Source organism: Plectropomus leopardus, chromosome 19 (assembly GCF_008729295.1).
Source record: "Plectropomus leopardus isolate mb chromosome 19, YSFRI_Pleo_2.0, whole genome shotgun sequence".
NCBI lineage: Eukaryota > Metazoa > Chordata > Actinopteri > Perciformes > Serranidae > Plectropomus > Plectropomus leopardus.
The window spans coordinates 17,334,211-17,347,119 of record NC_056481.1 but is presented as its reverse complement, the minus strand read 5'-3'; the positions used below and the strand labels follow the sequence as shown (position 1 = coordinate 17,347,119).

Sequence of the window (12,909 nt, the reverse complement as noted above, 5' to 3'; positions counted from 1 at the left end):
GTAGAGAATATGGCACATGCCAACATGTCAGTAATAAGTGCAAAAAAATGCCCAAAAATGAGAAAATACAGGAAGAAGAAATAAGAAACAGCAGAGAAATGTCAAGTATGCTGCATATTTGAATCAGACGAGTGCAGAAATAAACAGTATTTTGTGTACAGTCACATCAAGAAGGTGTGAATGAGGCTCAGACAAGTTGGCACTGACCTTTTAACATCATCTTGCACCGCAGTCGTGACTGAAACCAATCAAACGGGGGGAGGGGGACCGTGGATTACCCAAAGATGATGGATCACATGTTACTGATAGTCGGTTCCTATTCAGCTCATGCCATCCCTCACTGTGCCTTCCTCACACTGCTGAAAACAAATGTGTCACTCAAAAGACAGCAATTAAATTAACATCATGCAGCCTGTCAGATCCACTTATTAAAGGAAGATATCCTGTTTACGGTCTAGCTTTGAGCTCTCTGGTGTATCCCCGTAACAGCCATGCATCATCCTGACACTGGAGGTGTTGTGACACGAGCACGACGGGATTGGAGAGCACGTACGCTGCTTTATGAAGAGTGCCAACACTGTTGATTCTGCTGTTTCTGCTGTCCTGCCATCCCTCACAAACCAAAAAGCCGTCACATGCTGTCAAGCCAGAGGATGCGAGTCAAGTCTCGATCACGTCTCCTTTAAGATGCTGTCTGAGAGCTGGAGACGGCTTTTGTCAGACAGGAGGTGACTCTTTTTTCTTTTTTTTGAAGGTGTGTTGGTGCTGTGCTTGGCTCAGGTTCAGATTTGGCTTACAGAGAAGTAAATAAACTACTCCTGAAAACGTTGCCCTTCCACCTCGTTATTTAAGAAACATTCACTGCTTTTCTTCTCTGTTTGTGATGCTATTGTCAACAAGTCTTTACAAGATACTAATAGGTCCAGTGTGTAACATTTAGGGGGATTAAGTGGCATCTAGCGGTGAGGATTGCAGATTGCCACCAGCTGAAACTTCTCCCAGTTAGAATTTCTTCAGTGTTCATTGTTCAGGAAGTTTATTCCAGGAGCCAAATTATCCACAGAGGTCTCTTCCTCTGCAAAACCAACAGACCTGGGCTACATTCAGCCCCCCAAAACATAGCAAAATGTTTATTTAAACAGAAACAGTGGTGAGCTGAACACCCTGTGCCAAAGCAAGTGTAAAATGTAAACAAAGCATTTAAGTACAAGACATACAGGACATGTATTTATATACACATCGCTGCTGATTTTGTAACACATCTGACACACCCAACAAACAGGAGAAAATATACCTAAAGGCCCGTTGCACACCGTTTCAAGGATACGTGTCGTTTAGTCCAGAAATCGTAGCAAAATGCTGCAAAAAGTTTTGAGATCCAATGTGCTTTTTCACACAAAAATCCAGCCCCTCCAGGATGTTGTGATAGTACAAAATAACAATAATTCAGCAAATGAATCTTTTTTTTTAAATTTTAGAATATTTTTGTGGCTTTTTTGCCTTTACTTGACAGGACAGATATGACATGAAAAGGAGAGAGAGAAAGAGAGAGAGAGAGAAAGAGAGACAGAGAGAGAGGGGATGACATGCAGCAAAGGGCTGAGGTCAGACTCGAATCTGTGGCCTCTGCGGCAAGGACATAGCCTTTGTACGTGGGATGCCCGCTGCACCAGCTTAGAGCCCCAGTTCTTGTGAATTCTGTGCAACCTAGCAATTTCATCCAATTACTGCCACTTCACTGCAAATTCAACTATTCAAAACGGATAACTGTCATATCAGTGTGTGATTGCTGGCACCATTTAAAAGCTTGTGTCAAATGTTATTTCTGCTGTGTTAGCTCATGCTCGCCCGGCAGAGAGAACAGGAACAGGAGCAGGAGCGGCTTACGGAGCCGGTCCTTCAGCAACGTTTTGAATGGCAGCAACATCTGATATCCAGCAATAGCCCCCATACCCACCTAACCCACCATCACTGATTCTAATCCTGAAGGAAACACTCCATGATAATTATGATAGCCTCTGAATGCAAGACAGCATCTTGTTTGCATTTTCATTTGCCACCAAAATTTCATTGCAAATAATCCCCACAAACACTGCAACTTTCATCGCAATGTTTTAGAAAAGCTGCAATAAAATCAGGCATTTCAGACCACAGCAATCACAAAAAAACATGAACTCCTGGATGGACTGAAACTCAGTGTTTCACTGACGCTTGTAAACACTTACGGGCTGCTAACTATGACGCGAAAATGCAAGTGGCCCTAACTATAGCCAGCATTTAGTTTGTCCGTTCTGGGCCATGGTATAAACATGATGGTGCAGCATGGCGAACACCATGGAAGAGGATCTGCTCCGTATGTAGGAAAAAATGGTTCATTCTAAAGTAACGAAAACACAATGTTTTTTTTTTTAGGTGATTATACGCTAAAGAAAACACACTTATCATATTATACTGCCAAAATTTCCCACAAAATCCTACACACTGGACCTTTAATTAAATGAAACACTGGACATGTCACGTGTAGAGTATCTTTTAAGGGGCAACTAGAATTCACAAGCCTTCGATTTTAGTCCTGCATGTACTTCCAGAAGGGGTAATATTCACAGTTAATGTGTTCAACGAAAACATAGCCATTTACTAGCCCTTTTTACAACCCTTTTGGGTTCCTATGAATCTTCAGTTAAAGAGGCACATTAACCTCCTCTCAGGCATACTCTTTATCTTCATTATAGGCTAACAGGATATGTATGCATTATTCATCCATGTATCTTTGCTATCCCAAGCAATAATATTCCCTAGTATACATAAGTTTCCATCAAGGATGTATTATTACCATATACTGGCTGATGTTTTCTTTTTTTAAATGCATCTGAAAATGGCTTGTTTTGGCTATATCATACAGATTTCCTCATTTAACACTGAGTCTTCTGTTAGTACTGACAGTTTCATGTGGAAGCAAATGCTGAGGACTGCATTTATGGCCAACTATCAAAACTGGCAAATGCATAACATTTTTTCCCCAGGCAGCCAGTGGACATTCAAATGAATTATTGATTGAAAGACTGAAAAATGGAACGTGGCATGAGTAAATGTAATTGCTATCCTCGCTTCAGCTTTCCAAAAAAGCTTGAATCACTCCGGAGATTATGTATGACAGAAGCTCTGTCCATAATTTGTTATTTTGCAAAAAGAAGAGCTGCAGCGAGGTGTCGGCAGCGCTGCAGGGGAGAGTTTGGAGACGCGGGCACTTGAAAAAAATTAAGCTGCACTGACTATAAACAAGCTGGCGAAACAAGTTCTGAAAATGTGTCTCGCTACATGAAAATACCTCAAACAGTCCAGCAGAGTTTCACAGGCTTGTACTGTTGTCACACAGTTTGTCTTCTTTCACCTCACCTGTTGAATATTCACAATGAAGAAATTAAGTTCACACAGACAAAAATAAGTTTCACTGAAGCTACCAACCAGCAGGTTTCAAACCAACAAACTTCTTTTTTTCCTCTTCTTTTACCCTCTCAAATTAGTTCTTTCTATGGCTTATTTTGTAAAGCACTGAAGATTTATAAAATCAAGTGAGCTTGAGTCGTCGTGGTCATCTAACAAACCAGGGGATTCTGCCTCAAAGACTATTTTTCAAAGCCATACAGGAGTTATCAGAAGAACAACAATCATAGCATTTATGTTGCACCATTTGAAACTTTTCTCTTTTCCCCCTCAAAGAGGAAAAAAAATACAAATAAATATACTCTTGGTTATGAACATACAATATACACATCCACTATCAAATGAAAAATGGGGACAACTTAATAACACTGTTTTTTTTCTTTATAGGTACATTCCTTTACAAAAGTATACAGTCCCTAAGAATGAGAAACTGAGGTATAGACTGGGCCCGACAGAGAGACCCCAATGCCCTCTGGGACACGAAGGTCAGAGGTCAGATGATGACACATCCGTGCCCTCCCCAGTTCAGTCTGTCAGAGCGAGAACAGGCAGAGGCCAATATGTGTGTGAGTGTGTGTGTGAGTATGTGTGTGTACATGTAAGTGTATTCCTCTTCTGTTTGTCCACCTACAGAATCAGGCAGCGGCTGCTCTCACAGACAAAGAGGAGAAGTGTGTGTGTGTGTGTGTGTGTGTGTCCTTGTCTCGCTGAGAGCCACAGAGCATGACATGGCATATTTTACACGGTGCGCCTAGCAAGTCGGTGGTTAGTTTGACACAGCAACAGGAGTTCACTCGCTTAAGTGATGACCATCCACAAAACTTAAGCTGTCATTTTCTCACAACCTATTCTTTTTTTTTCTTTTCCTCTCCTGTCACGCTTTCATTTCCCATCTTCACATCTTGTCTGTGTTGTGTGAACTATGTTTCTGTATCCACAGTGTAGGTATCATGTCATGAAAATAACATAAATAACAAAAAAATGCATGTCTTCTAATTTTTAAAGACCCCATGAAGTGAAAATGACGGTGTTGCCTCGAACATTAAGGTATTTCTTTAAGATGACAGAATCCACATAAAACTTTCCTAAAATATTTAAAACGTTTTTCCTTCATTCTTCCTGCAACTTCTGTGGGAAGCCAATTTGCACTCAGGAAAAATTAATTCTGATTATTTCTTATAATCAGGCTGGAGCTCAAATTGAAGAACATGATCTTATTGTTTTATGTTTTGTGTGCTTGCAGTTATCCAAACCGCCACAGTGACCCCTGTGAGTTACAGCAGGGCTGTGGAATCAAAAACTCATATCAGCAATTTTATTTCATTGGTGCTTCTGTATTTTATTCATTTATTGCTGTCCCGAAAATTAAACGTGTTCTTCCTGAAATTCTTCTTTAAATATTCATTTAAAGCTGCTGCAGCTCTGATTTGCAGCATAGTCAAAGGACTCAGATTCAGGTGTCTACTCTGCTTAAGTGCCTTCAAGCATAAACCCTATTAGTTTAAGGGGCATCTTTGCAGCTGATCACTGAACTTCACAGCACACCCCTACTGTTCCCTTTAATTCCCATTCCTTTTCACCGCAAGAACGCGTCATCAACTCAGATTCTTCCTCACACGTATGAAAGATGCACTCAAAGAACGACCGATGAAAAAAGCTTTTCAGAAAACCTCTGAAATAAAGAGCCCAACGGCTAAATGCTCACTCAAAGGTTAGTGCTGGTAATGTGGATGAGATTTCAACGTATAAAAAGATAAAATGCTCCTCAAAATGGATCTGAGGAACTTTCACCTGTACTTGTTGCTACTGTAATCCCTCTTTAATAAAAGAGACATATTTCTTTGATTTGCAAAGTATCTGTAAAAAAAGGATTCTTGGTCGATTTTCGTTTCGAATGATTTCATATCATTTCATTTGGGTCTAACTTGAGAGGTGATGGGAAAGTTAACTATGGTCAAAGGGGAGCCTTTGTTTGGAGCGTGGTTGGAGTCAGTGTGTATGTGGAGGACGAGGGCCTGTGGGAGGGGGGGGCGGGGGCCTTCATCAGGGAGGAAGCTTTATCTCCACCTCCAGCAGCTCATACGCAAAGATGTTCCAGAAGATGGCGAAGAGGAGGAAGGTGATGAAGGAGAAGACAATGACCCACCAGGAGCACTGTTTCTGCAGACTCTCCTCGTAGCTGCGCAGAATCAGCAGCCCCATGCTGATACCGACCACCGCTCCTGACAGGTGTGCCATGAAGCTAGGCTGGGGCCCCGAGGAGGGCAGCGGTGGTGAGAAGCGGAGCCAGACTGCACGACCCACCTCCGAACTCACTGTGGAGGACAGAGGAGAGATCAAAGACAGACGGCCCTGTTTAAATGATCTATAACATAAGGTCTAAAGAGTATAGCAAAAGTACAGTTAGGGCCTTTCAAACTACTCTTTTCCTGGTTTAACGATGCATCATATGGGTTAAAAAAAGGCCCAGGAGGCAAAGGGGTTATATTTAATTCCTTAATCACTTAAAAGGTGTGTTCTGGCTGTAACATGAATTCAACCGATCAGAGTATCATCTCCCATTTCCTTTAAAAGCCAGATGCGCCTGCACCTGACACACACAAAGTTTTGGCGAGTTGGAGAAGTGAGTGGTTTTCTGTTAAGAGTAATGCAATAAGAGCAGTAATGCCAAATATCGTGGGGCATTTTAAGCAGCAAAACTGAAAACGGTAGTTATAAAATTGCCAAAGGAAACAGAACTAAACCCTTAGCTTCTGAAATAAGCAACAATGTTGCGCTGCTCCTTTTGCATAAATGTGCACAGCGTCTCTCTTAATGTGGAGTCGGACAGTGGCTGTGCAGCTATTCATTTTTCCCTCATTAAAGATGACTTACTTCACCCAGCCGTAGCCCAACTGCGTGTCCCTGTGAGTGACAGGCAGTGTACGGGCATTGTGAACTCGCCTATGTGAGCATATCTTACCATCTAAATAATGTGCACATAGCGAGACATGCTGACTTCACAGCACGTTTTAGTTGGTTAATGGCGCAATAACTTCCTGCTGCCTTAGAAAAGCAATGTGCTAACGATGCATCGACCACACCTCATTTTAAGACATACACACCCATGGGAGCACAAATGGGCGCATGTGAGTTTTTTGCTTAGACAACGATGGCGCTGCCTCTTAAAATGACAATTGTCTCAGTCTGAAACTAGCATGACATTCGTGCTGCGCAAGTCAAACTCTGAAAACCACTCCCAATGTGAGGGACAACTATCATTGCCACAGTATGCAACCAAGGGCTTCAATGCTGACAAAGTGCCTGTAGCTAGCTAAAAACATTAGACACCAGCATGTCAAATGATTATTTTAGCAACCAATCTCTACCAGAGAAGAAAAGTTACATTGACAAACTCAATATTGTTGGTATATTTAAGTTCCCCTTCTCCTTACCTCACTCATCCTGGAGAAATGATCCAAGTGAATGGCCACTTCAATATTTACAACTATTTCATCAAATCACCAGGTAAGATCATCAGTTGAGCTAACAAAGATTGAAAATAGTAATTACATAACTTAGTTAGCATCAACCTCTACAGTTTGCTTGGTTTAATTAGCAAAATCCTTGCTGCTCATCGGCATATAAGAGTCAGGATCCCCCAGGTTTCTCATGATTACCTGCTGATGCCTTATATGTTATTGCTTGAAAATTCAGTATTTTGGTTCAGCATCTTATAAAAATTTACTTATGGATTATTTATCATATTAGTTGTGCATCCCACCACAAAGCAGCTTATGGGTATTTTTGTGTTGTTTGGTAGCAGATGTTAATGACAAAGAGACATCTTCACACTATACAAAGTCAATGGAGAGCGGTAAACTGTCTTCCTCTTCTTCTGGTGGGACTTGAAAGCGCTCTGTCTCTATACGCTGGGTGTAAGATCGGACCCAGAATCTCATTATTATCTGTTCCTGACTGGAGCTGCAAGGACATCAGAGCAGACTACAGTCCTGTTCCTCAGTCAAGAACAGTTTGACATTGGAGAAATTCACTCATTTATGGGAAGAGTTTTCAAATGATAAATAAAGTCATAGTGCAATGCAATGTTTTCTGGTTCTGTTGGTATGAAACATTAAGCTGAGTTTATTTGGCTTTCACAGTGACTTACATCTCATATAAAATCACAATGTTTTTCATAATCCTTCTAAAAAAAGGAGTCATTACAATAATGACGTATAAAGAAAAGAGCCTAGGACTGAGTTGACTTCAAGTCAATACCTGACAATGAGCTATTCTAATGTAGTACGTGTTTTATCAAAGTCTACTTCTGCAAGCAAACAGAGGTCACAGGAGGATTTAAATGGATCTTCTAAAAATTGCTTTCAAATGTTATTTGCCGTTTGGTTGTCGCTGCTCTCCTCAGAATAAATACTCGAACGCTATGTATAACACCGGAGCAAATGTAAATTCAGTCTTCACAGTATCTCGCACAAACGATGTGTCACATTTTATTTAGAAATGCTGTATTCCCTGTTTGTAAAACACTGAGGAGAGATACAACATTCCAGCAGAGACTCGCTGCTCTCTCAGTTCGGGGGCGGCAGGCTCGGGACAGATGGAGGGAACATATTGCTCACTAATGAAAGTCGCAGTGTATCGGCCCTCGTGTGGAGAAAAAGGACAAGTGGTATGACTGAAATGCTTTGAAAACAAAGCAACATGTTCAATGACAGTGCCTCTCACTCTGAGCAAATGACAAAGAAAGCTTGAGTAGCCTGTCTGTTGCTCAGCTTTGAGAGGATTTGAAACAGATGATTAATACTCAGCTTGAACTATGAACAGGTGTGCAGAAATTAAATATGCTAAGAATGAAAGGTCATACACCCTCTCTAGTCAGTGATAGAACTATATATCAACATATGATTAGCAAAAACGGGATCAGAACTGCAGGGCTTTGTGAGTAAATCTGGACAACTTACTGCAAACAAGCGCCAGGATCATGCGGAGCAGCTTGTATGGACAACGCATCCCGGCCCAGTTCTGCAACACAGAGCAAAAACAGCTCGTCAGCATAAACAACCACGACACAAACAAACAGCCATATATGCGAATATAATAACAGCCTGGGAACAAACAGCTCAGTAAGTCTCCTCTGGACCTGAAAGAAAGACGTTCTATATCCATATGAGAGTGGAGGAAGCACTTAACATTATGCTCATACGCGATTATACACCTGGCTGCTCTCCACTTACTGGTTCCAGCCCGGTGGCACTCCATTAATTAGGACTAAGATAATTTAACAGAAGAGGAGAATGGGCCAATAAATGGTCGTTGTGATTCTCCGGGGGAAACGGAACAATGGCATCCTGACTTAGAATAACACATTTACTCCCTGGGATGAAAAATTGTACAAATCACGTCCTTCCTTAAGTTCTTCGTTGAGGGAATATGACCCACGGAGAGTGTCTGTCCTCTTCTTTCAGAGCAAAAAAAGAAACGGTGATGCCATGCAATATTGAAGACAGAGGTGAATATAAATAAAGCCTGCTGTGACGATACGTTAAAAAACAAACAAGGAGCGGCAGTACCTGTAATGTCACAATATTTCTGCAGATAAATGATTTATATCATTGAGTGGAGAGGTCAACACATTAATGCAGAGGAGGAGGTTAGAGCTGGGTGTGATGTGGTGTTGCTGCTCTCTGATGGGAACCAATTAGCTTTGACATGCCTTCGCTCTCACATGAGACGGACGGCGATCTTTGACCAAATGACAGCCGATCTATTTTGCCTGTAACATTGTTATCACACTGCTGACATTGAGTTGGAGAATTGCTGAGGTAATCTGATGTATGTGTGCAGAAGACATACATATAAAAACTCAATACGCCAGGAGCTAGTTTAACTTTAAAGCTATACTACTCAGGATTGTTGGTTATTGTTAGTAAACACCATAGACTATATAAATAATGGACGTAACATGACGTCACCGACTGGTTTGTGGACTGCCGTTTTGAAGCCTTGAGTTAGGCATTTTGGATATAGCCATCTTGGTTTTTTGGAGCATGAAGTGACCATATCTAAATGAAGGACTGGAGCTGTGGATGAGCGAGGGGTGGATCTGATTCAGGACTGTGGTGGGGTCTTGCAGACAAACTGTCACTCAGGCGGCTCCGCCCTTAAAAAAGCGCAACTTATTGAAAAGTAAAAGGGTGAGTTTTTTTTTTCAAAAGCATCCCCTGTACAGTTGTCATGAATGTTGAAAATATGACCAAAAGTGTTATCATTATTTTTATTATTATTTTATATGACATATAAATTAAAATTCATCAAGCCTATGAGATTTTTCCATTCGATTATGGATCATTGCAGGAAATAGGCTCTGTGGTAAACAAACGTTTATGACGCTCACACATTTGGTTCAGCAAGATACATTTAAAAAATGAACAAAAATAAAATCAGGATTTTTGAAGCCTAAATGCAACTGGTGAAGTCGGCACAGTTTGCCATCATGACGTTCTGTAGTCTCAATCAGCCACTTGTTGGCGACTGTCTTTTTTTTAAGACTCACAGAAGTTTCACAGTTTGTAAGTGGAGTATTTATTATTGATGTATTTTATGTCATAGACCAAAATGTTAAAGTCTCATAAGTTTGTGTTAAACACAGACCTTATTTAAGGCTTCTAACCAAAAAAACACTGACTTTGAGACGAGGAAACCGGAGCTTCTGAAATGCTAACAGATTTGCAGGTTTTAGGATTCATTACTGGAGTTCTCTATGGGGAATGACCTTGTTTTGAAGCCAGCCTCAAGTGGCCATTAGAGGAACTGCAGTTTTTGGCACTTTGGAATTGGCTTCACGCTCCAGTCTCTGAGGTTGCTGCTTGGTAAACACGTTCTCCAGCAAAAGTGAAAGTAAACGTCAATCCCAAATTCACCCTCATTTGGCGCTTTGCCTTGCTATACTTGTGGGGGGGTTTGTTTACTCTGTCTCTTGGATGAAAACGGATGAAAATAAGAACAAAATACAGGCAGAGGGCAGAGTCTTTTCAGATAAATAAACCACCACACACTTCTAGTGGGTCACACATTATGATTAAGAGGAATTGCTTCTGTATAAATCTATACCTTGTTTCCTAGGAGTATCCTGCAAAGTATGCCTTTAAAAACATCATGATTTAAGATTTAAGGGCAATGTCAAGAGTTGAATCTGTTCGCTACACGGTTCCAAGATGTATTCTGACAATTTAGCAGGAGCTGCATGACTTCTAGGGAGTCACGTCCACAGCAACACAGCTCGAAACTTCACTGAACCTGAAAATGTCTGCTGAGTGAAATGGATGATGATGCTCAATGGCAGATGGCCGGGAATTTACTGGGTCGAGACTAGACGAGGTTTGGAGATTTCCTTCAAAAACACAAACTAGGAAAAAAAAAAAAACTCATCAGAGCAGAACTAAGACATGCCTTAAAGGATTTCCCTGCAACAAACAGGCATCAAGCGTAACAGACCAAATAAACTGTCTGTTAGCTGCTACGAGCACACTGTTACAGTTATACAGTCTTTGCTTTGGGCCCGTCAGCGCACTTTGATTTCTATCCCTGCTGGCATCTCAGCTGCCCACAGTGAACAGCAACATTAGTTAAAGTGATTCGTCAGATGTAACACCAACTCGAGAGTTGAAGAGAATGTGGAAGGCATTTCACATATAAACCTCGTGACAGAAACCCCCACAAATAAATACTGGGGAAAAAAGCTCTCCAGCAGCATCAAGGGAATCCACTGCTTGTTTGTATGTTTTTCAGTGGACATAAATAAACACAGTTTTAATAATTAATGTCAGAAATGCAAGTCCATTTGAGACTCATCGATACAAATGATGAGCAATGTGAAAACATTGAAAAACAAACGTGAAAAAAATGTTATGGTGGGGTGCGCTACTCAAGTTCAAAATGCTTCTCTGAAGAGATGGAATATTCAATAGCAATTTTCTAAAGGCTGTTGCGCAATAAAAACTATTTACTATACCGATGTGATCCTACTGCAGCACAGAGAGCCTCCGACAAATATTGTATAAAATACATACACGTAAAATACAGAGCACTAAACATGTAAGAGTGCAGCCCTGGTTGTTGGTGGGAGTGTGTGGTGTCCATCTCACACCATGTGGACGGCTCTGACATTTCGTCTCCATTGAAAACCGCTTACAGATGCGACAATGGAGCAATGATGATGACAGTTACCATGACAACGTTGGCCAGATGCGCTGAGCACAGAGCATAGACCCCTCCGGAGCCCCCCACCACTGGAGCACGCATGTCAGTGATGGACACTGTCAGCGAGCCTGCAGAGAGACACAGAGAGAGAGATAGATTAGGAGCGCAGATGTAAGAGAGGGAGAGCACGCAATGCAGGGAGAACAGTGTGTGAATGTGTGTGTTAGGCTGAAAAAGAGAGAGCGCAAAGGAAAGCATTTTAAAGCAGAGGGGAAAAACAAAGGCAGAGTCAGATTACTCATCACGCAGCAGCACAAGTCACCTTCCCAGGAGCATTTTTCTAAAAAATCTCTGAGTAAAAATCATCCTCTGTTAACAGAGACTGTACTACACCAGCTGACCTTCACATGCCCTTTAAATTTACATCTACAATACATGACACACACTCTCACACAAACACACACACGTGCGCACACATTCGCACATGCACAGTACTATTCAGGCTTTGCTATGTAAGCAGTCTGCTAAAACTGCAGCTGACTAATTACATCAAAATGGTAAAGAACTGAAACAGAATATTTCCTAATTGGATTTTCCTTCAGGACGCTGCAATTAAAAAAAGGCCATCTTAAAGTGATCTCTGATCAAAGTGAGGCCAGGAGAACAAAGGCGAAGCTCGCTGAAGAGGACAATTTCCAATTTGTGTGCTTTAAAGATGCTTCGCGTTATATTCATGAGCAAAATGCAATCTGGTATATGAAGAGATGGACTGAAGCCAAATGTGCTGTTTAAAAAGTTATAATAGGTAAAGTAAAGCGGTGGTCATGGCAGTGACGGAGACATGAACATTATGGCACACTGTACGGTAAAATGATTGCACACTTGGACATCCTTGTTAAAAGAATTGATGCTGTTATTTATGAGGGGTCATTTTCATGTAAGATTCAAGATTTTTGTGCTCAAATACCAATTCAATGCAGCAAGTCCTGAGTCAAGTCCCAGATCCTAAAGTTTGAGTTTCAAGTCCTAAACAAGCCATATTGCTTATTGTTTTTCACCTAAATGCCATCTTAAATTTGCAAAAATCATGAATGGTTTTTAAATTTGTATGTCTTTGTTAATCAGAATCATTATCAGATGTATTGCAAAATAGTTTTTCACCTACATGCTATAAACTATAAAAATATAGTAAAGTACTGCAATACGTAATGTGAATATAAAATAGAGAAGTTACAATAAAAGTATGACAAAGATACTTTTGAAAAG

The 12,909-nt window shown here is 41.0% G+C and overlaps 1 protein-coding gene across 1 annotated transcript in view; it reads right to left on the bottom strand.

Annotated features, from left to right (window-relative positions):
* Window positions 1-2,230: 2,230 nt before the first annotated feature.
* rhbdl1 (rhomboid, veinlet-like 1 (Drosophila)) overlaps window positions 2,231-12,909 on the bottom strand; it is a 57,471-nt gene continuing 46,792 nt past the window's right edge. The window contains exons 6-8 of the mRNA XM_042508643.1: window positions 11,671-11,771; window positions 8,406-8,466; window positions 2,231-5,759 (exon numbers count right to left, since the gene is read on the bottom strand). Of these exons, the coding sequence (XP_042364577.1) occupies window positions 5,488-5,759; window positions 8,406-8,466; window positions 11,671-11,771 (434 nt within the window). The 3' untranslated portion in view covers window positions 2,231-5,487. The remainder of the gene's footprint in view (window positions 5,760-8,405; window positions 8,467-11,670; window positions 11,772-12,909) is intronic.